General features: G+C 39.0%; 1 protein-coding gene across 1 annotated transcript; it reads left to right on the forward strand.

Annotated features, from left to right (window-relative positions):
• Nucleotides 1-1,025: 1,025 nt before the first annotated feature.
• LOC145806955 (uncharacterized) lies at nt 1,026-4,431 on the forward strand. Its single transcript, XM_082904828.1, has 3 exons — nt 1,026-1,687; nt 2,835-3,319; nt 3,629-4,431. Exons 1-3 carry the CDS (start codon nt 1,026-1,028, stop codon nt 4,429-4,431), a joined length of 1,950 nt encoding a protein of 649 aa, XP_082760954.1.
• The last annotated feature ends 20,904 nt before the right edge of the window (nt 4,432-25,335 follow it).

Consider the following 25,335-nt stretch of genomic DNA (forward strand, 5'->3'; position numbering starts at 1 on the left):
ATTGTGACAACCCTGGCACCATTTGTATGATTGCAGATCTGTCAGTTCCATTTCATGGAACTCCTGTTTAATATGATGATTGGCTATCATATCTGATCTTCGGTTCTCATGACCGCCTGTCCAGTTTGTCTGGTCTTCATGACCGTCTGTTCGGTCTTCTAGATCGCTTGTATTTATTGCTTTAAACTATACTATGTGATATGTTATGCTTCTCATATGTCATATGAACCTGTTCAGTATGTGTTTTATTTTACATTATAATTATCGTTCAAAATCTCTTTATTCAGCTGTTTTTCACTGGGCCCTAGCTCATATTTCGATATGTCATGTAGGTGACCCAGCTCAGGAAAGGGCATAGTGGCGTTGACCTTGCCTTGATTTTGTCAAGCTAACTTCTGTGCCTCACCGCAAGGTTTCTATCTACCCAAGTTTTGAGGTGGCCAGTGTGCACCTTTTTGTAGCTCGCACATGTATTTTCATCGATTATCATTGACATTATTTTTGTTTCGATAGGAATGACTTTTCTCTTTTTATTGTCTTTTGACAAACTTGAGAATGCCTGATGCACTTATGCATTTGTATATATATGTATATAGCAATATCTTTTGTCTCATGTAAATTCACAGCTCATTGGACGTATTGTCTTTCTATGTAATAGCTTTCGCAAGCCCTGTTTATTTGCTTAGCTCAGTTAGGCCTTCCGTAATCGCGGATTACTGGCCGGTCACGACACTAAACCTATAGGGACGGGTTTGGGTCGTGACAGAGTGGTATCAGAGCACGAGTTGTACCGCACACACGCATCCAAATGAGCTATAGGATGTCCTAGAAAAGAAATTAGGGCATATTAGCTGCATGTGTGAGTGTGTGTGGTTTATCTAATGTGTCTATGTGGTAATAATGTATGTGTAAACCTTATGTGTCCTGTGTTTATCATTATTCTGTTTATATATAGCTCAATGGAAGAAACAAGAACTGCAGAGACATCTAAAACTTCTGATGCAAGAATGGATCGATTGGAGTGAATGGTGGAGTTGTTGATAGAAACACTAAGACAACAACAGAGACAGCCCTTTCCACCTCTACCTCCGCCACCAATTCTAATGGAGCCACCTAACAATGGTGACATTATTACCCTAACACAGAAGTTCAATAAGCCGAAACCACCTACCTTTCCGAGAGGCCTTGAACTGCTAAAGGCTGAAGCTTGGATTTTGGAGATTGAAAAATTATTCGAAGTATTCCCATGTATTAAAGAACAAAAGGTTTTGCTAGCAACCTTCACTCTACAAGAGGAAGCGAGAAGATGGTGGATGCTTGTTCGGAATCAGCAGATTGCCATGGTATGGGCACAGTTTAAAGAAGCTTTTTATGAAAAATATTTTCCACAGTGTGTGAGAGACCGCAAGGTGACAGAATTTGAGCAATTGAAGCAGGGTACTATGACAATAGCTGAGTATGGAGCTAAGTTCACAGAGCTTGCACTCTACGCGCCACATATGGTAGACACCGAATATAAGAAAGTCAGAAAGTTCGAAGGCGGTTTGGATGTTGAGGTCCTTGATCGAGTTAATGTACTCAAGTTAGAAAAATACATTGATGTTTTGGATAGATCCATCATAGCTGAGGCAAATGTTGCTGCACTAAGACAAGCAAAGGCATCGGTGGTTGAATGGAAGGGTAAAAGGTTGGGATCTAATTTCAAGACGGGTCGGAACAACTTCAACATCCCACCAAACAAAAGACAGAATACGGGATCATCAACTAGTTCAAGCCAAGGGAATGATACTAGGGGTGCAACACGGGCGGGTTCGGTCGGGTTGAGAGGTTGTCCAAGTCTAGCCCAAGTTGTGCTGAGACCTGCCCAAGCGCGCCCAAGCCCGAATTGTAACCCGAGGTTGTCTGCCCAAGCCCGACCCGAGTTAAACCCGAATTGCCAGAGTTGCCTGAATTGTCCGAATTGTAAATGAATTTCAATTTTTTTTCCCAACTACATTATTAAATTATTAAAATTTGACTTTATTTACAATTTTTAAAAAAAAAAATTGAAAATCATTAATACCATCAAAACAAATAATTTATATAATGTAAGAGAGATGCCACTATAGTAGTCCTTACAATTTATGAGTGAAAATAAAAAGAAAAAAAGTAAGATTTTATGTTATTTATATATATAATATATATTCAATATGATTTAATAATATAAATTATTTTAATATCATGTAATGGCTAATAATTTCTATATATATTTAATATTTTTATATATCTATTTATGTATAATTCGGGCTTCGGGTTGCTCGGGTTGCTTGACGTCTTTGCCTAAGCCCGCCCAAATTTAATTCGGGCTTCTGAATTTTTGCCCAAGCCCGTACCGAATTTGAAAATATTTTGTCCAAGCCCTAAAAAAATTCGGGCTGGGCTCGGATTGCTCGGGTTGAGCCCGCCCAAGTTGCACCCCTAAATGATACACCCATTTGCTTGGAATGTAGGAAAAGACATAAGGGAATTTGTCGTAGAATTTCAGGTGCATGTTTCCTATGTGCGAAAACAGGCCACATGATTAAGGAATGTCCTTTAGCATCTCAAAGCACAAGCCAGTCTAGGGCTAACTCAACTGCATCAGTGTCAGCACCAAGGGTAAATTCGAAAGCAGCTACGGGAAAAGAAACTCTAAAGCAATGATGAGTTTTTGCATTGGCGGCGGGTGATGTGCAGACTATAGAGACGATTGTGTCAGGTATTCTTCCTATTTGTTCTCAGAATGCACATGTGTTAATTGATTCGAGGTCTACACATTCTTTCATGTCCTATGCTTTTGCTCCAAAATTTCTTAGGCCTTTGGAACCAATGAACTATGTCTTAGTTGTCACCTCTCCGGCAGGGGAAACTATGATCTGTACATCTATGTATCCTGCGCGTGAGATCATTATTGGAGACATGAAATTGTATGTGGATTTGTTACCTTTAGATATTGCGTATTTTGATGTAATCTTGGGGATGGATTGGTTATTAAAGTATTGTGCTACAATTGATTTCTTAACCAATCAAGTTGTGTTTCATTTACCTGAAGGGCCTGAATTTACATTTAATGGGAATAGTGTTATATCTCGCCCATATTTGATTTCCTCTATGAAAGCGAATAGACTGATTAATAAGGGGTGTAAGGGATTTCTGTGTTCGGTACTAACAGTGTCAACTACTGCTAAACCAGATGTAAGTAGTATTCTTGTAGTGAAAGAATTCCTAGATGTGTTTCCAGATGATTTGCCCGGGAATTTGATTGATAGAGACATCGAGTTCACTATTGAGATAATCCTAGGTACTCAACGGATTTCTAAGCCCCCATATCGGATGTCAACTACCTAGTTAAAAGAATTGAAAACTCAATTACAAGAATTGCTAAATAAGAAATTTATCAGGCCTAGTACATCTCCGTGGGGTGCTCCGATGATATTTGTTAAGAAGAATGATGGAACCTTAAGACTCTGTATTGACTATCGGGAGTTAAATAAGATGACAATTAAGAACAAGTACCCATTGCCACGTGTTGATGATTTGTTTGACCAATTACAAGGGGCACATGTGTTTTCTAAAATTGACCTACGGTCTGGGCATCATCAATTAAAAGTTAAAGTTGAGGATGTGGAGAAGACTGCCTTCCGAACAACACACGGTCATTATGAATTCCTTGTTATGCCTTTTGGGGTCACTAATGCGCCGGCTGCTTTTATGGATCTAATGAACAGAGTTTTTAAGCCATTCCTTGATGAGTTCATTGTGGTCTTTATCGATGACATTTTGATCTATTCTAAAAGCAAGGAGGAACATGCACACTACTTGAGACTTACTCTTCAAACATTGAGGGAGAAGAAATTGTATGCTAAGTTGTCGAAATGTGAATTTTGGCTGGATAGTGTAACATTTCTGGGACATGTGATAACAAAAGAAGGTATTTATGTTGATCCACAAAAGGTAGAGGCTATTGTAAATTGGCCGAGACCAATGAATGTAACAGAAGTTCGCAGTTTCTTGGGCCTGGTTGGATACCATTGCAGATTTGTGAAGGACTTTTCCAAGATTGCTTTGCTACTCACTCAATTGACACAAAAGGGGGTACCATTCGAGTGGACTGATCAAAGAGAGGCAGCTTTTCAAGAGCTAAAGACAAGACTCGTGACAGCATCGATTCTTACTTTACCCTCTGGCACAGATGGCTTTATTATTTACAGTGATGCTTCCTATAAAGGTTTGGGGTGCGTGTTGATGCAAAACGGAAGGGTGATTGCCTATGCATCCCGTCAGTTGAGACCGCATGAAAAGAGTTACCTAACTCACGATCTGGAATTGGCTGCAGTGATTTTTGCATTGAAAATTGGCGCCACTATTTGTATGGGGCTACGTGTGAGGTGTATGCGGATCACAAAAGTTTAAAATATTTCTTTATCTAGAAGGAGCTAAATATGAGACAGCATAGATGGCTATAGCTAATTAAGGATTATGATCTGCAAATTATGTATCATCCTGGAAAAGCCAACACGGTGCTTGATGCCCTTAGTCAAAAATCCATGGAAAACTTAGCCTGTTTATTCACTAGACAGAAAATAGTATTGCATGAGCCCGTAATAGTTGAAGAGATCAAAGAGAAACAAATGTAAGATGAGTTCCTCAAGAAAGTAGTGGAAGAACGAGAATCTAACCCTAAACTGTGATTCAATTTTGAGAACGCTACACTCATATTTCAGGGACGATTATGCGTACCAAATGACAGTGGTTTGAAGAAGCGGATCCTCTAAGAAGCCCACAGTTCCAAATTCTCTATCCATCTGGAAAACACGAAAATGTATCATGACCTAAAGAAGAATTTTTGGTGGCCGGGAATGAAAAAGGAAATTGCTGAATTTGTATCCAAGTGATTACAATGCCAACAAGTTAAGGCGGAACATCAACGACCCACAGGATTGCCTCAGCCATTACCAATACCGGAGTGGAAGTGGGAACATATTACAATGGATTTCATGGTTGGCTTGCCTCGCTCCAGTAGAGGTATGGATTCTATTTGGGTAATCGTAGATCGATTAACAAAATCTACTCATTTCCTACCCGTGAAGACGACATACATTGTGGATAAATTGGTTACTATGTATATGAATGAAATTGTGGAATTACATGGAGTCCCTATATCAATTGTATCAGATAGAGATCCGAAGTTCACTTTGAGGTTTTCGCAAAGTTTGCAAAAGGTAATGGGAACTGAGTTGAGGTTGAGTAGTGCATGTCATCCACAAACAGATGTCCAATCAGAGAGAACAATTCAGACACTCGAGGATATGCTACGTATGTGTATATTAGATTTTCAAGGAAATTGGGAAACACACTTGCCTTTGGTTGAATTTGCGTACAATAATAGTTATCACTTGAGTCTTGGCATGGCACCATACGAGGCTCTTTATGGCAGGAAATGTCGGTCGCCACTTTGTTGGGCAAAAGTTGGAGATAGACCATTATTAGAACCTAAACTTGTGCAAGAGACCATTGAGAAAGTAAAGTTGATCCAGCAACGGTTGAAAACCGCACAAAGCCGACAGAAAAGCTATGCTGATGTGCATCGACGAGAAAGAGAATATGAAGTAGGCAACCATGTTTTTGTCAAAGTTACACCAATGAAAGGACACACTCGTTTCGGAGTCAAGGGTAAGTTAGCACCTCGATACATCGGACCAAACGAGATTATTGAAAAACTAAGTCTAGTGGCGTACCGATAGCTTTACCTCTGGATATGGAACGCATAACGTCCTCTATATTTCTATACTAAGAGAGTCTCTCTTAGACCCTCAACAAGTTGTTGAATCTACTTAGATACCTATGAGTGATGATTATACATATGCAGAACAACCTATTCGGATTGTTAGTCATCGAATTAAAAAGTTGAGAAATAAATAAATTTCGTTGATAAAGGTGGATTGGCAGAACCACAGTGGTTTATATGCAACTTGGGAAAGAAAAGGGGATATGCAAGCAAAATACCCTGAACTGTTTCCATTAGACCCTACACTCTTCGCTGAAGAAAGTATCTAAGTTTAGAGGACCAAACACCCTAGGGGGGAGAGATTATAACACCTGCATTTTTCCTTAGCTGTTACTTTTATGATTAATCTGAATTATGCATTTATCTGTGCCTTAGATGCCTATTTTAATGCATTGTGTTTGTTAACAGATATGTTCCTTGATGAAAAGACCTGTCTGATTCGTTAAATCGTAGAGTTATAAAATTAGCTAATAGACTAAGTGAGTAGGGTCGATTCACCTTAAATTAAGATAGGTGGTAATGTAATTAATTAAGTAATTTAAATAAAGAGACTCACACTTAACTAATCCAAGTTGCATAAGTTACACACACACACATACACACATATATATATGAGCTCCATATAAGGGAGAGAGAGTGTAGACGTCCCCGAACGTCCCGGGAAAATCCCGTTTTGTTCATTTGGGCTTACTACAGTTCAGGACTCAATGTCACGGTCCTGTATCTAATCTCGCAGAGTGCAATGCATGACCGATGAATTATCAAAGAGTCCAAATCCGGTAAATCGTTTTGGAAAACTGATTTTTGAGAAAGAAGTGCCAAACATGGACTGCTTTGCTAGATACAGAGTCGCCACCTAAATATTTTATTTTGGGGGAATTTAGGAAACCCTGACTCGTTACTTAAGGCCACGTGTCCGTCATCACCAGAGTTGCCTCGGCTCGGGAACTTAGGTACGATTGGGGAAGGTCATCTATGAGCACCCCCGCTCGCCCAATCAAAGATCGACCTGTACTAAACATGATATCTTGTTTTTGAAAACACATGTGTTCTTATTCCGGTTAATTAGCTAATCTTACTACGTGATGCGCACAACACATAAGTATAGACTAGATCACCTAATTTGGAACAAAGCATCGCACATCCGTTTGTTTGGAAAATGGATTGAAGTTTTGCTACTTGCAAGTAGGCTAAAACACGGGTTTCGACGAATTATTCCAATTCAAGCAACCCAACCTTCACCCACAGGCATTCAGGCAGTTATATCACATAAGCACATAGCCTCATGGTAAGCATGCTATCATGGCAACACTCACACTCATGTAAGATGCTAAAGTATAAAAGCTTACCTAGTACTCAGAGCCAAAACAAGAAACTAGTTTGGAATCCTGCATGATCCTAGTTCATGTTAAGATGGCTAATGCAACACATGCAAAATGCAACTAAAATAGGCTCGGCTATTCTAAGAATGACATGTGAAATGCGGCAACTCGATACACGTATTCAAGTTGGAATTGAAGTGCTATGCAATTAGTATGATACGCCGAGCCCGGTGCGTGCAATACGGATGAATGCAAACATGCGAACATATAGATGCTAATTGAAACATGCCTTAAAACTAACCATCATAAGCTGGTAAATAAAAGGGAGAAAGACGTGGGGTTGGAAGACATGCATCATACACACGCACACTTATTACAACATTGCCCTCTCTCGGAAGGTCCGAATAAATAATACAAATCAAATAATTAACTAACTAACGAGCTAACTAATTATTACACAACACTTAACTAATTAAACAAATTAATTAAGCTACTAAAAGCAGTAAAGCAACCTCGGGAAGAGGGATGAATGCTTGCATGCTCGGCTTCGCTCGGAAATTCATCGCCATGTCATGTTGCCTCTGTTTACACTGCTCTGCACCTTTGAAAACTTTGAAAGTCTCAAAGATACTTCTGAACCACCTTGGGGACATTCTGAGAGTCCACCGACCAAGAGACAAGGCCATCGGCCAAGGAGAATTGGTCATCAACCATATATAAGGCTCTCAACCAACAATTTGTAGCCGACCGGCACTTCAGATGGCCGACCGGCCATCTGTTCCTGCAGAATGCTGTTTTGCTGCAGCAGAGGACAAACAGAGCATGGCAATGCATTTACAAGACAATGTTTGCATAACCACCCTCCCCATCATGTTATGAACTCAAGGGAGTATGGTTCTCGACCCTCGGGCCACCAATCACGCATTTCAATGCATGATGGCCAAAGGTGCCAAGTGTGCAATTTATATCAAATGAAATGCACACAACACATAAGGGGCCCCAACCTCTATCATGCTTGATTAAGAGGCAAGGGATGTAAACATGCAAGCAAAACTAATGCAACGTGAGCATGTTAATGGCAATGCCATGCAAGGCTAATAGTAACAAGCATGCCAAATGCAATGCAACCTAAACAAGCATGCAAACATGCAAGGCATGTGACAACATTCAAGCGTGTAACAATATGTGAGGCAAACATGTAACAACATGTTAGGCAACTTAACAAGAGGTGCATGCCAAATGCAATACCACTTAAACATGCAACACCTTAATAAGCCAAGTATGTAACAACATGCAAGGCAAGCATGCAACAACATGCAAACGATGGACTTAAACCAATATGGGCAGCTCTCAAATAGGCCCAAATCAGTGGCCAATCATGATAAAAATGAGGCAACAACACACGCACAAACATGCAAGGTGCAATGGCTCCGAGTCTAGGGCACAAAGCACAACTCTACAAGAGCATTGGAAGGATGAAATATGGCATACGATAGCACAAGTTCCAGCTCTGAAATGGCATACAAGATGGTCCCGAATCATGCAAATAACTCACACAATGCATGTTGGATGGCTCAAATACCGAAATTAGTGAAGCACATTACACTAGAGGTATGCAAAGCAATGCACAAATGACCAAACAGTCCCTATGCAGGCCCAAAATAGTAGGAAAATGGACTAAAATGGTGGCTCAAAAGGCACGGAAATGAAGCTCATGCAATGGTCCATAAATGAGGTATACAAGCACAACCCTCAAATGCATATAAGGAGTGGAAAACATGGGAACATGGCAACCTTACATGCTCTGAAATACCATGCACAATGACCCCAAAACATGCAAACACCTCAATATAAGCATGCAATAGGCTTCAAAACTCAAAGCTAGGCAAGGGTATTGCACTACAACCATGCATAGCAAACATCATTCGACCATGAGGCCTAAAAATAGAGCTAAGGCAGTCCAAAACATGCACAAAATCAGTTTAGAACATGGCCAAAATATGCTAGAATCAAAGGCCAAAACAACATGCATTACAAGCTAGTGAAGAGGATTTACACTACAAGCATGTGAAGCATTCAAGAGGCCACTAAACCAGCATAAGACAGAGGTATGACATGTCAAATAAAGCCTAAAAACCCACTGAAACATGGTCAATGCATGCAAGAATGACATGCTCATTTGATAAGCTATGAAGAGGATTGTTCTACACATGCAAGGTGAACATCCAATATGACAAAATCAGCTCTGGACAGAGCTTATGTAGGTCCTAAAAAACACCAAAAAAGGCCTGAAACAAGGCTTGGAGGCATGCAAGTATAGGCTCCTTTGTTAGGCCAAATATGCTAGAAAACAAGACAAGGAGAGAGTGGGTCACCCCTCTCTGATTTTGGCTCCCAAAATAGCATATTAACCATTGAAAATCTGCTGGATTTCAGTGGTCAAAAGGCCAAATAAAGATCAATAAGGCCTTCATGCATGGCTCAAAACAAGGCAAAATGAAGCATGCAAGGGGGTAGATGACCCCCAACAACAAAGTGACCTTAAACAAACATGAAAAGGACCTCAAAAAAAGACTTTTTTTAGTTTACACCAAAGCTCAAATATGCTTGCAAGTATGGCTAAAAGATGGAGCAAAATAAAGTTTAAAAGAGGGAATAGTGTGTTACCCTTGTAGCTTCAGCAAAACTAGCAGCTTCTTGGACCAAAAACCAGCTCTTTGAGACCTCTCAAGACCCTCAAAGAACCTTAGATCAATGGTGGAGGTGTGTGGCTATAAGGTGTGGTGTTTAAGGCCAAGAATAAAACCCTTTTGAACCCAAAATATAGAGATATAAAGAGAGATATATTTTGGAGCCTTAGACAATTTTTTTTCAACCTCTCTAAAGGAGAGGAAGACACTCTCTTATAGAGAAACAAGAGGGTTCAAGCTTCTTGGAGAAGCTAAAACAAAGGTTCATGCTTCCCCAAGAAGCTAAAGCAAAGGTTCAAGAGGTTCAAGCTTCCTCAAGAAGCTAAAACAAAGGTTCAAGAGGTTCAAGCTTCCCCAAGAAGCTAAAGCAAAGGTTCAAAAGGGTCAAACTTCCTCAAAAAGCTAAAACAAGGGCTCAAAAGGTTCAAGCTTCCTCAAGAAGCTAAAACAAGGGTGCAAATCCTCCATACACGTGTATGGAGGGGGTTAATTGTGGATGCTAGTTGCACCAGCTGGCATAAAATATCTGCATAAAGCAGATGAGCAGGAACGGCAACCAAAAATGGCCAATCGACCAACACAAGTGCCGGCCGACCAAATATAGTGCCGACCGGACAACACCCTTGGCCGGTGGCAATAAAAAGGGGCCGATGGCCTCATGCCATGGCCGGTGGGTTGAGGGGATGGCAAACAAGCCACCCTCTTCCCTTAGAAGCAAAAACACAAGTGTTTGGTCCATGACCAAGCACAAAACAGATAAGTTGAGAGATCTTGAGGCAAGGCGCGTAGCCGAGACCTCCGAGAACTCAAAACGAACACGAGCATGGATGATCATCGAGTGTTCAAACGATGACGTTCAAGTCTTAAGGATGATAAAAAATGGGGTGTCTATAGAGAGATAGAAATCTGAGAGAGTTAAGAGTGTTCTAGAGTTGAGTGAGAGAGCAAGAAGAGAAAAAGGGAAAGATGAAGGAAATAAAGAAAATTTAGAGCAACTTCATCAAATTTACTTATAAAGGTAAGAGTTCTTCTTAAATGCTTGGATGAAGTTGAATTGTTATCTTGAACTCTTGGAATTGAGAGAGAGAGAGAGAGAGAGTGAAGGGTTGGATAATAAGAGAGTATTATAACCCTAATAGAATAAACCCTTCCATACCCTTGTATATGTGGCATTACTTGTAATAACCCGACCCTCTTATATGCTTTATATCCCTAGATCTTTGAGAAATTACATGTTTAATGTGAAATCCCATGCAAAGTTATGCTTACATATGTGAATTGTTTGATTATGATTTCCTATCTGTTGATTATTGGCACACATCTGTTAAAATTAAAATGTTGAATTGGATATTTAAAGCCGTAGAGGCACAATAAATTGAAATTGATTATGTGAACATGCTAGTAGGAATTTTTATAGCTACTCGGGAAGTTTAATTGAAAATTTATTTTATCTGATTCACTAGGGCTCGTTTGGCAAATCTATAAGTTAAAGACTTATATAATGTAGATGCGCTCCCGGGAACTCTCTGACATCCGCACTCGCGAGGGGGGCGCGAATCTCGTTTCGTTTCGAGCTTACTGCTACAGTTCGAACTCAATGTCACGGTTCTGAATCTAATCTCGCAAAGTGCAATGCAAGACCAATAAATCACCAAAGAGTCCAGATTCGGCAAATCGTTTTGGAAAACTGATTTTTGTAAAGCAGTGCCAAACATGGACTGCTTTGCTAGATACAGAGTCGCCACCTAAATATTTTATTGGGAGAATTTAGGAAACCCTGACTCGTGCCTAAGGCCACGTGTCCATCATCACCAAAGTTGCCTCGGCTCGGGAACTTGGGTATGAGAGGGGAAGGTCATGCAATGAGCACCCCTGCTCGCCCGATCAAAGATCGGCCTGTACTAAGCATGATATCTTATTTTTGAAAACACAAGTGTTCTTATTCCAGTTATTAAACCTAGAATTACTATGTGATGCGCACAACAAACAAGTATAGAATAGATCGCCTAAGTTGGAACAAAACATTACATTTCCGTTTTTTTGAAAACGGTTCGAAGTTTGCTACTCGTAAGTAGGCTAAATCGCGGATTTCAATGAATTGTTCCAATTCAAGTAACCTAACCTTCACCCACAGGCATTCAGGCAGTTATAGCAAATAAGCAATTAGCCTCATGGCAAGCATGCTTTTATGGCGACAATAACACATATGCAATATGCTAAAGCGTAAACACTAACAGTGTACTCCGAGCCAAAACAAAGAACTAGTTAGTAATCAATGCATGATCCTAGTTCATGTTAAGATTACTAATGCAACACATGCAAAATGCGACTAGAAATAGGCTCGGCTATTCTAAGATGGCATATGAGATGCAACATTTGATGACATGTATTCAACTTGGAATTGAAATACAATGCAGTTAGTATGATGCGCCGAGCCCGGTGCATACGATGCAGATGAATGGATGCAAACAAGCAAGCATAAAGATGCTAACCAAAACATGCCCTAAAACTAACTACTGAAAGCAGGTAAGTAAAAGGGAGAAAGAAATGGGGGTTGGAAGACATGCATACACGCACGCACACTTATTACAACAATATGCCCTCTCAACGGAGGGTCCGAATGAATAATACAGACCAACTAATTAACTAACTAACAAGCTAATTAATTATTACATAACCGAATGAATAACTAGCTACAACTAATTATTACAAAACTTAATTAATTAACAAATTAACTAATTAAATTACAAAACCAAATGCTAATTAGCAAGTAAGGAAAATAGTAAACCATGCTGTTCCAGCTCTGGTTGGGGGAGAAGAGGATGCATGCTTGGTTGCCGCCCTGAAAAGCTCTCTGGTTGCTCTTTAGAGGCTTTGTCTGCAGGGTGTCCTCAAGGAATTTCTGCTGAACCTTACCAAAACCAGTCTGGGGAATACACCAGTGGCCTGCCGGCCATGGGGAGCCACTGCCGACCCCCCTGCCGACCAAGAGTGGGCACTGCCGGCCAAGAATGAAGGATTGCCGGCCATCTGCAAGGCACTGCCGGCCACTGATGTGCTGTGACACCAAGCTGCAGCAGAGCACAAAATAGAGAAAAGGGAGGATCTCCCAAGGGTATGTACACACTATGCCACCCCATATCACCTTAAAACATCAAGGGAGAGGCATAGCTGGATCCAAGACCATCAATCACACATCCCGATGCATGATGGCCAAAGATCTAACTTGTGCAAATTCAATGTAAAATGAATGCACAAAAACACATAAAAAGCCTAAAACTCTATCATGCATCGTCAAGAGCGTCGGCGATCGAGAATTGAGACATGTTTCATCACTTGAAGTATGAAACGTACCTCGTTTCTCGTGCTCGAATTTAAGACTTAATCCAAACAACAATGCAATACAAGCATGGCATACACAATGCGACTTAAGCATGCAAACATGTAATGCAATGTGAACAACCTAACAAGGCTAATGGCATGCACAATGCTAACGCATGCAACAATTAAGTATGCACAATGCAAATGATGGCATGGTCAATGCAATGTAACCTAAGCATACACAATGCGAAGTATAAGACATAAACAATGCGATGTAATGCAAGCATGCAAACAACATGTAATGAACCATGCTCAATGGACTTAAACTAAAACGGGTAGACCTAAGATATGCCTAAATCAGTGGCCAAAAGTGTTGGAATGAGGGCACAAAAGCAAGGTATGCATGCACAATGCATTAGCCCAAGAATTAAAGCATAAAGACACAACTCTCAAACATGAGCAAAGAGTGATAATCATGATAAGATGGCAATGAGGTAAACTCTGAAATATCATGTAAATGGATGCCAAACCCACTAAACAATGTAAGCATAGCATGCTAGGATGTTCAAAGCACAAAACTAACAAAGGGACTCAAGCCAAGGCCACATGAATCAAACCCCTAAGGGCCAAGGACAACCAAAAAAGTCCTAGATCATGCCAAAATGAATCTAAAACATGCATAGACCAAGGCCAAAATAAGTCAAAATGGAAAGCATAAAGCATGGTGTAAGTAAGGCCAACAAGGGGGATTGCACTACACCTATTACAACCAAACATGGCATGACTTAACCAACAAAAAACATAGTTATAGCATGGTAAAACAAGCCCAAAAACCCACTGAGATGGCATCCTAAGGACCTAAGCATAGAGGCATGCACAATGATCCATTCATGAGGCATAAAACACCAACTCTTGAAGGCATTGAAAGCATGACAAAGGCAAGTGTTTGACCACGAAACATGCACTGAAATAACATTTCAAATGATGCCAAAGCATGCAAACATCACAAGTATAGCATGGTAGGGGCCTCAAAGCTCAAGACTAGTCGAAGCATTTACACTATAGCTATACAAAACATGAGTGATATGACCATGGAAGCCCAAAATAGTCCTAGAACAGCCCAAAATATGAATAAAATCATGTTGGAGCATAGCCAAAATATGCTAGAATGATGAGTCAAAACATCATGCACATAAAGCTAGTAAGCAAGATTTGTTCTACAAGTACATGAGCCACTCAAGAGACTACCAAACCAACTTTAGATAGAGTCATGACATGTCAAATCATGATCAAAAACCCACTAAAATGGGGCCAATACATGCTAGCAAGACATGCTACTTTGATGAGCCACAAATGGGATTACACTACACATACAAGATACATGCACAAGGTGACCAAACCAGCCATGGACAGAGTTAAGGAAGGCCCTAAAAGTCACAAAAAAGTGCCTGAACCAGGCCTCAAAAGTATAGGGATACATGCTTCTTTGATAGGCCAATAACTCAAGCAAACAAAACAAAAAGAGAGGGGGTCACCCCCCTCTGATTTGAAGCCTCAAAACCATATGCCTACCACTGAAAATACACTGGATTTTAGTGGCTAAAAGGCCAAACCAATACTATTCCAAAGGCCTTAAAGCATGGCACAAAACAAGGCCAAACAAGGCATACAAGAGGGTTGTACACCCCTAACACCAAAAAGACCTTAAACAATCATCAAAAGCACTTAAAAAAAACTTTTTTCAATTAAAAGCAAGGCCTAAAACAATATGCAAGGATGGCCAAAATGAAATACAAACAAAGACTTAACTGGGGAATATACTCACCCTTGAAGATCAACTTTGAAACCAGTAACCTCAGAGGCTAGAAACCAAGTTTCAGAACTCAAGTAACCCTTCCAAGAACCTTAGCTCAAAGGTGGTTGTGTATCACTATGTGTTGTAGTACAAAAGTGCAAGAAAAATGGACTTTAGAGCATAAACAAACACAATATATATATATAGAGAGAGAGATACAATTTCTCCAAAATTTTCTTCAACCCCTGATAGAGAGGAAGGGCCTCTCTATATATAGAAGAATGCAAGAAGAAGCTTGTTAAACAAGCTTGGCTAGAGCTTCATCCCTCCATACACGTGTATGGAGGGGAGAGGAGTGAAAACCAGTTGGCTCAAAAGATCTGGCATGAAACCTGCTGAGACAAGGGGTCTGCCGGCCATCAGTGGTAGCCGGCAGTGGCTCATTGATGGCCGGCAGTAACAAAGGCATGGCCAGCAGTAGCATAGGATGGCCGGCAGTGCACCAAGAGAATTATGCTGGAAGGACCAACACATGGTCCAAAAATGGTGCAGAAAGGATACAGGGTTTGGAAAGCTCAAACCTATGATGTTAAAGTCGAGCACTCGACGAGCAATCGAACTTGTGGCTGGATGTACCTGCAAACACAACCAAGTCTTGAGGACGGTCAAAAATAGGGTGTCTACAGTGTTTTATAAGCCTCTTTGAACTCATCTTTGTACATATATGTTGAGTGGAAAAATCTAGAGGAGCTTGAAGAAGGAGAAAAGAAGAGAGAAGGGAAAAGTAATTAAGAGTTTGAAGAACTTAAGAGCATTCAAGATTGAAGCTCTAGGTGAGTGTAAATCAATTTAAATTCCCCAAATCTTCCCTGATTAATGAATATTAAGCACTAAATTGAGGGTTTGTGATCACCCAAATTAGGGTTTTGACCTAAAGAATGTGTTTGAGATACAATCCATGAAAATTATTAAGTTTCATTAGATCTATGGGTTAATTCTTGTATTTTGACTTTGTTTGAGCTAAGTTGAGAAATAGCTCCAAGATTTACATGCTTTGATTTCTATATTTATTGTATATCTTTTGGTTCATTGTGGTAATATAACCCTCAAGTTGTATGGATGATCTTTAACTAAGTTGTGATCTATGTAGGGTTAAAAATCATGTTGATTATGTCTCTATGTTGTGGTAATGAAAGGAATCTTGCTTGTGTATGGACTTTGAGATGCTTTTGGAAACTAGTTTTTGATGAATTTCAGACTGCCCCAAAACAGGGTAGATGACCGCACGTGCGAGGCCCATGGCCGCACGTGCGGGAGACATAGCCGCACGTGCGGGGCTCACAACTGCATGTGCGGGAGACATAGCGGCACGTGCAGGGCTCACAGCTGTATGTGTGGAAAACAGGGGAATAGGTTGGGAGCATTCTGCTAAAAAGGCACGTGCGGCCCAGGCTGAAAAATTTTGGAACTTTCTTTTGCTCTTCTCGACCCTTTGAATGTGTTGTTATGTCCGTTCGATGTTTCTATAATGTATTTAATTACATGTAACGTAACGAACTGAATAAATGAGAATTGAAAGGAAACTAAGAATAATGATGTGCTTATAACTTATGAGCTATGTGTAGGGCATCCGCAGGAGGGAACCAGCGTTCACCCGCATCACAGTGAGTGGTAGTAGCGTAGTATGATGTTCTATTCACGTGTTACGTTATGCACATATTGTTTATGATTCTATTCACTCTTTAGTGAATGACCTATGTTTGCGAAATATGTTGGTATATATTGAACTTGGCATGTGAATTATGGTCTCAAGATTGTTCTATCTGATAATATGATGGGCCTAAGGCTGTTCTGTACTCTGATGGGCCTAAGGCCGTTCTGTATTCTGATGGGCCTAAGGCCGTTCTGTTCAATATGGGCCCAAGGCCGTTCAGAAATGAGAAAAATGAGTGAGATTATGAAATGTGAACATGCAATATTGACTTGTGTTGTACTTTCAATTTATTTGTACTACTATCATTCACTGAGCTTTGCTCACTCTACTTTCTTGGGTGTTTTGTGGGTAACCAGCTTGCGGGTCAACCCTAGGTCAGCCCAGAAGCTTGTAACTGAACTCGTTTTGCTGAGTCACCCCAAAATGACTCTTTTGTTATGTTTTGGAAGTCCATATGATAGCACGTGTTGTTAATTTTGGGAACAAAGAATATGTATGTAGTTGTTGTTAACACTTGACTTTCGAAGGATTTATTATGTATGACACATGGAATGTTATATATATGTATAGTAATGTTACATGATCCTGACATTTAGACATAGCTCAATGAATGTTTATTCTTTCATTATTTTGCTTCCGTTTAGGCCCCAGGATTGGGTGGCATTTTAAATAATTAAGTTTAAGGCCTCAGGTGAGGTCGATCACGTCCATACTTTTAGGGGCAGGTTTGAGTCGTGACATTACCCAAGCCTAATTACTTAATCTTGCTTGACTTTAACTTAGATGTCCATAATTCTGTTGAAGCATAAAATTAATTTATGCAAAGATCTTTTTTTCTTGTTGTCTATGAAGTTGTCAATGAAATTGAGGAACTCAAGCTTAAATCTTAATTCTATCCTTGGTTTGAACTTGGAATTGTTTATCTACTGTGTTTGTTAATTTTGGCCTTTAATTTAATTGATTTTGGGTTTGAGTTTTGAGTAATTTGGAACCCAAAAATAAAGCAAAAATTCAGTTTTGGGACACCCAGAACCACACGTGTGGCTGGGGAGCTCGCACGTGCAGGAAGTGCTGGCACACGTGTGGCGGGTAGACCCGCACGTGTGGAAAACAAAATATTGGTGAGCATTCTACTTAAAAAGCACCTAATGGTGCATGTGCGGAGAGGGTCCCACACGTGAGGCCAAGGAGCTCCACACGTGCGGCTGTTTGGTGGGCTCAGTTTCACTTTTCTGTGTTATTTACCCCACTTCAGGATCTCCGTTAACTTGTTTCACATCCGTAATTGATGTCTATTTGCATTGCATGAGCATTTAACAAGAGTAAACTACATTTAAACCAATCAATTCCTCAGTTATGGAACTCACTAGTTGAATGTTTAGTGAATTAAGTGAACAACGCTTATATCTGTCTGTGTAAGTCAAACGCCTCGTTCCAGTCATCTGTAACATGGACTTGACTATGAGTTACCCTGCTGTACAAATATGTTTAATTTCAATTACCTTTTCTCTGCTTCGGATTTACGCGTACTCCAAAAGATTCTTATGTTAATGAATGATAATTCTATCACTATTTTCTTTGTTTACTGTGACAACCCTGGCACCATTTGTATGATTGCAGATTTGTCAGTTCCATTTCATGGAACTCCTGTTTAATATGATGATTGGCTATCATATCTGATCTTCGGTCTTCATGGCCGCCTGTATTTATTGCTTTAAACTATACTACGTGATATGTTATGCTTCTCATATGTCATATGAACCTATTTAGTATGTGCTTTATTTTACATTATAATTATCGTTCAAAATCTCTTTCTTCAGTTGTTATTCACAGGGCTCTAGCTCATACTTTGATATGCCATGTAGGTGACCCAGCTTAGAAAAGGGCACAGTGGCGTCGACCTTGCCTTGATTTTGTCAAGCTAACTTTTGTGCCTCACCGCAAGGTTCCCATCTACCCAAGTTTTGAGGTGCCCAGTGTGCACCCTTTTGTAGCTTGCACATGTATTTTCATTGGTTATCATTGACATTATTTTTGTTTCGATGGGAATGACTTTTCTCTTTTTATTGTCTTTTGACAAACTTGAGAATGCATGATGTACTTATGCATGTGTATATATATGTATATAGCAATATCTTTTGTCTCATGTAAATTCACAGCTTATTGGACGTTTTGTCTTTCTATGTAATAGCTTCCGCTAGCCCTGTTTATTTGCTTAGTTCAGTCAGACCTTTGGTAATTGTGGATTACTGGCCGGTCACAACACTAAACCTATAGGGGCGGGTTTGGGTTGTGACACTCACCTTATCATTTGTAAACTTTAATGCATCTGTTCAATTTCATTTTTCTTTACTTCGTCTAATTCACATTTTCATGCAAGTACAAGTTTTAGTTTGAAAACCACAGTGTTATAATGTTTACATAGCACAACACAATCATGTATGGCAACCAAAATAGATATGACAGAATGTCTTAGGACTCATTACAAAGTTTCTTAGGAATTCACGCACTTATTCTTTCAGCACTATATGGTCCGACAAAAAAAAAATATGAAACCCAAACCAAACGAAGTTCAACCATTACAATATTTTGACTGGTGCTAGTTCATCGAGTTAGGAAAATATTTCGGAAGAATACCAGGGCTAAAAACGATTTTAAAATGGAGAAATAAAATTTGGAGAAAACTGGCTTTTCTGGGACAGTGAGTTATATTAACTTCCAGCACAAGTGATCTGTGTTGGAAAAATAAAAAGAGCCCTCAAACGGTGTCAAAAAGAGGTATGGTCAGAACGGTTTGCTAGATATTTGAGTTTAGAACATATCTCCAAGGAGTTTGAAGACTGAAACCTAATGGAAGATGGTCAAATAATTTTTCTAAAAAAACTTGACAGATTCTGTCACATTTTGGAAAAACTGATGTTTCTCTCTCAATGCTTTAAAAAAAAATTATGAAACCAGTGACATTTGAAAGGTAACTTAAAAATCTAAATTTTCCAATTTGAATCACTTGAAAACTCATTCTGTAGAATAAATGGTGACCTGGTAAAGTCAGCATTGTTGTTGTCTCCAGACAACAATGAGGTTAAAAATATGTTTTGACCACGAAACGTTGTCAAATAATTTTTTTTCGATATTCTAGCACCATGAAAACATGTTAAACTAACTTCAGTAGTTTTAGATTTTATGAAAGTTTTCTCATGAGTCTGTTTGGGTTTATTCAAAACGGATTAAAAATCTGTTTTTTGTTGGAAGTTCATTATTTTGTGAAAAACACACTTTATATTCACCATAAATCATACATAAGGCCATAAAAATTATTTCTTGCTACTATTCCCATGTGAAACTCTAATCTTTCATATTTACTTTCATTAGTGGTAACGGGGAATAGACGAAAATAATATTTATGAAGAGTAAACACAAATTCATAAGCATGCAAGATTAATTCAAACAATGGAGAATATTTGAGCACATAAAAAGAAAAATCAATAACTAGACTTTCTAATCTATACTTGCAAGAAGGATAGAAATCATATAATCATAAGATCATCATTCTATCAACATGCATTGAGTTATTGTGTATTAACAATGAATACTCTTGCATATTTTTGATATATAGATTTAGTATAAAAAAAAAAAATATTTAAGGGAGGATAGAGGTTGAGTATTCCTACCTCAAGAGCTTTTACAAACAATTCTCAAAACTTGTTTTGAATTGGTAACCACCAAGGACCCTCTCTTTTTCCTCTCCTTTTTCTTTTCTTTTTTACTCTTCCTCTCTTTTTCTTTCCTCAGCCATAGAGATAAAAAAGGGGTGAATAGTGCACTATATATAGGAGCTTGGAGGAAATCTTTATTTTTATTTTATTTATTTATTTATTCTCTTAGCTTGGGAACTATCATCTACAAGAATAGGCTTAGACGCTTAGAGTATGCTTGCATGGCATGGCATGCCTTGATAGCAGCTTTATAGGGAAGAAGGGCAGCCGAAATATATTATGCCCAAAACAACAAATTTGACCCCTTTTGTTTTTTTATTTTTTATATTAGTATTAATAATGACGCTATTGACATAATAATTTAATAATCACTATGAATTGACTTAATATTATGATTAACAAACTAATTAATTGTCCAAAAATTCAAGTTCATACATCGTGTGTCCACTATATGATCATTTTAGTTGTTAGATCTTTTTTAGAGAATATTATCATAAATACATACCACAACTTTATTTACCATGTACAAGTCATATCTAAATTTTTCTCTATTTTGTTAATAAAGGCATGATTTATACAAATATATATTTTAGGAATAAAAACACAACATTTGAAAGTTAAAATAACGTGATACTAGTTTAGCTTGTTTGGAAATTTGACTATTTTAGTTGAATTTTTAATTTTTTTACTATTTTAACTTGGATAAAAAAAGTTATCTTTGGAAAGATAGTTCTTTTTGTAATTATTATTATTATTTTTTTGTAATTGATTTGATTGTTGTGAGAGAAAAAAGTAAAAAAAATTATGATTTTAATGTGGCATTTTGACCTCATTTGGGAATAAGTTATTCTAATTAGTTTTTTTTTTTGACTATTTTAGTTTGACTAAAAAGTTGTGCTTTGGATGATAACTGTTTTTTTTTTATCCTTCGTAGCTCGAAATCTCTCTGTCTCGAATGGCTCGACTTCCCAAAACGACGTCGTTTTGGGATTTTTTTTTCTTTTCTTCCTCCTATGTCTAAAACAGAAAGCAGAGAGAGAAGAGAGAAGAAAAGGAAAAGAGAGAGAGAGAGAGAGTCGATCGCTGCCTCTGATCTCCTATTCTTCTCCACCGCCCGTCAATCGCCGCCTTCGATTTTTTTACATTTTGTTTTATTTTTATTTTTATTTTTTTTTTGCACTCTGGTTTGTTTTGGAAAGGAAAGAAAGGTAAAAGCTTTTGGGTTTTAAAATCTTGTCTTAATTGGTGGATTTATATCTTGATCTAGATTTAGTTTATCAATTTTCTTTTTGAGTTTGAATCTGGATTTATTTTGTAGTGGGTGCGATTTGGTAGTTTTGGAGACAGAAAGGAGGAAGAAGAAGAAGAAGAAGAAGAAGAAGAAGAAGAAGAAGTGGGTTTGGTGGTGAGATTTGAGGTTAGAGGTGATGAACATTGCTTGCTTTATCTCTCTCTTAACAAATCTTCAAATCTTTAATGGCTACCCCACATTTTAAAATCACTTCCAGGGGTGTCACTTTCTCTGTTGCGTTTATGATGATGTGTTGGGTGGGTTTCATTTTTGGTTGATGATGATGATTCTCTCTCTCTCTCTACTCTTTTCTTCTTTCTTCTTCTTCTTCTTCTTTCTTCTTTCTTCTTCTTCTCTCAGTTATGGAAAGAATGAAGAAAAAAAAATTCAAAATGACGTCGTTTTGAATTCGGGCCAATTTCGAGCTCAGAAATTTTGAGCCATAGTGTGGAACGGTTTTTTTTTTTTTTTTTTTTTTTTTTTTTTTTTTTTATAGTTGATTTGATAGTTGTAAAAGAAAAAGTGAAATGATTATGGTTTGAATATGATATTTTGTCTTACTATTTATTTTAGCCTATTTTGTATTTTAGATCAACCACATTTCCTAAAACATTCATTTTGTCTTATTAACTATTTTAATTTATTTTATTTTTATTAACTATTTTAATAAAAAATTGTGATGTCATAATTTAACAAATAAACTGTTTATTAAACTGTTCCCAATCAGTTGTTGAGGCCTCATAGTGTAAAATTATATTTTTGCACAAAAAAAGCAATTTATTGATGTAGGCCGAAAGGTATCACATTGAGGCCACTTAAATTACATTTTTAGTCTTTCAATTTTGTTTATTTGGTAGAGATGATATGTTTCGGGCATATGTACAGATTTGGCAGGAAATATGAAAATTCAATCAAAAAGGGTGTAGACGTCCCCGAACGTCCCGGGAGGGAATCCCGTTTTGTTCATATGGACTCACTACAGTTCAGGACTCAAATGTCACGGTCCTATATCTAATCTCGCAGAGTGCAATGCAAGACCGATGAATCATCAAAGAGTCCAAATCTGGCAAATCGTTTTGAAAAACTGATTTTTAGAAAGAAGTGCCAAACATGGACTGCTTTGCCAAATACAGAGTCGCCACCTAAATATTTTATTTTGGGGGAATTTAGGAAATCCTGACTCGTGCCTAAGGTCACGTGTCCGTCATCACCAAAGTTGCCTCGGCTCGGGAACTTGGGTACGATTGGGGAAGGTCACTTCGTGAGCACCCCCGCTCGCCAGATCAAAGATCGGCCTCTACTAACCATGATATCGAGTTTTGAAAGCATTATGTGCTCTTATTCCGGTTATTAGCCTAGAATTATTATGTGATGCGCACAGCATACAAGTATAGACTGGATTGCTTAAGTTGGGACAAAGCATCACATATCCGTTTGTTTTGAAAATGGATTGAAGTTTGCTACTTGCAAGTAGGCTAAAACACGGGTTTCAACGAATTATTCCAATTCAAACAACCCAACCTTCACCCACAGGCATTCAGGCAGTTATATCACATAAGCACATAGCCTCATGGTAAGCATGCTATCATGGCAGTCACTCACACGCATGCAAGGATGCTAAAGCATAAATACTTACCGTGTACTCCGAGCCAAAGAAAGAAGCTAATTAGAAAACATGCATGAATCATAACTATGCTGAGATGCCTAATACAACACATGCAAAATGCAACTAAGATAGGCTCGGCTATTCTAAACATGGCATATGAAATGCAACATATAACATGTATTCAACTTGGAATTGAAATACAATGCAGTTAGTATGATGCGCCGAGCCCGGTGCGTGCAATACAGATGAATGACGTAAACATGCGAGCATAAGTATGCTAATTGAAACATGCCCTAAACTAACCATCTTAAGCAGGTAAATAAAAGGGAGAAAGACGTGGGGTTGGAAGACATACAACACACACACGTACACTTATTATAACATTGCCCTCCTCAGAGGGTCCGCATAAATAATACACAACCGAATGAATAATGAACTACAGCTAATTATTACACGACATTAACTAATTAACAAACTAGTTAAATAAGCATGTAAACTAAATGAATGTGACTGTCTCGGCTCTGTTTTGGATGACAATGGATGCATGCATGCTCGAGTCGCCTCGTCAGGAAATCCATCGCGATGCTTCATCTCACCTTTGTGTGCAATTTATTTCAGAAACTTGCGCGAAGCTCTAAGAGGCTGAAACTCCACTCTGGGAAGTTGTGGGAGGACTGCCGACCAGCCAATGACATGGGAGACCATTGCCGACCACCCCTTTGTGGTGGAGACCAAAAAGGGTGGTCGGCTTGCCAGAAAACCTGGTCGGCCGACCACATTCTGCCCCTGGATTCTGGTTTTCTGCAACACAAAGCAATAGGGAAGCATGTCAAGGTATTTTCAACAAATGTGTGCTTGACCACTCTCCCCGTCATAGCATAGGCTCTAGGGAGTGTAACCCTCGATCCTTGGACCACCAATCACGCATCCCGATGCATGATGGTCGAGGAGTCGGATTGCACGACTTGATGTGACATGAATGCACAAATAAGCATCTAAAGCCAACAACTCTATCATGGATAGTCAAGAGTGTCGGCGACCGGAAATTGAGACACGTTTCGTCACTTTGAGTACGAAACGCCCCTCGTTTCCCGTGTTTAGACTAACCCTACTCCAAGCACAATGCAATGAGATGGCATACACAATGCGACTAACATGCAACCCTAAATGCAATGCAACCTAATCATGCTGGCATGCGAGGGATGATATGCACACATGCAACCTAGCATACGCAATGCACGTGAGCTATATGGCATACACAATGCACACATACGAAGATGGACATACACAAAGGCATAATCAAAGCATACACAATGCGATGGTCAAACATGCAACAACATGAACCAAATGGCATACACAATGCAAGTTGGGCTTAAACCAATATGAGTGGACCTCGGCCACACTCAAATCAGTGGCCAAACACAATTGAAATTAGACAAGAACGCTCATGCAAACATGCCCGATGTAAGGGACCGAACCTAAGGCATCGAATGCCACTCTACCAAAGCATGGCAAGGGATGACACATGGCATGCAATGACACAAATTCCAGCTCTGAAATAGCATACAAGATGGTCCCGAAACATGCAAACACCTCACCCGATGCATGCTAGATGACCCGCATACCGAAACTAGTGGAATGGATTACACTATAGGTATGCAAAACAATGCTCCAATGATGAAACCCACCCTAAAAAGTCCCTATGCAGACCAAAATCAGTGGCAAAATGTGTTGGGATGGTGGCTCGGAATGCATTCAAATGAAGCTCATGCAATGGCCAGTGAATGAGGCATTCAAGCATAACTCTCAAATGCATTTAAAGAGTGAAAATCATGGGAATATGGCACACATGTAAGCTCTGAAATATGATGTACAATGGCCCCAAAACATGAAAACAGCTCAGTATATGCATGTAATAGACCTCGAAACTCAAAGCTAAGCATGTATATTGTACTACAAGCATGCAAAACAAACATCATTCGACCATGAGAGCCAAAAATAGTGCTAAGGCAGTCCGAAACATGCACAAAATCAGTTTAACGCAAGGCCAAAATATGCTAGGAAAGGCGGCCGA

The sequence above is a fragment of the Camellia sinensis genome, chromosome 14 (assembly GCF_055761805.1).
Source record: "Camellia sinensis isolate YWXY chromosome 14, ASM5576180v1, whole genome shotgun sequence".
In the NCBI taxonomy this organism is placed as follows: Eukaryota; Viridiplantae; Streptophyta; class Magnoliopsida; order Ericales; family Theaceae; genus Camellia; species Camellia sinensis.

Excerpts from the sequence above, each read along its gene's own strand:
- LOC145806955 (XM_082904828.1), top strand. The coding sequence starts at position 1,026 with ATGGTGGAGTTGTTGATAGAAACACTAAGACAACAACAGAGACAGCCC. Across the intron at positions 1,688-2,834 it reads GTTGAATGGAAGGGTAAAAG|GCCTTTGGAACCAATGAACT; the intron begins GTTGGGATCTAA and ends AAAATTTCTTAG. Across the intron at positions 3,320-3,628 it reads CACTATTGAGATAATCCTAG|TTAAAGTTGAGGATGTGGAG; the intron begins GTACTCAACGGA and ends ATCAATTAAAAG.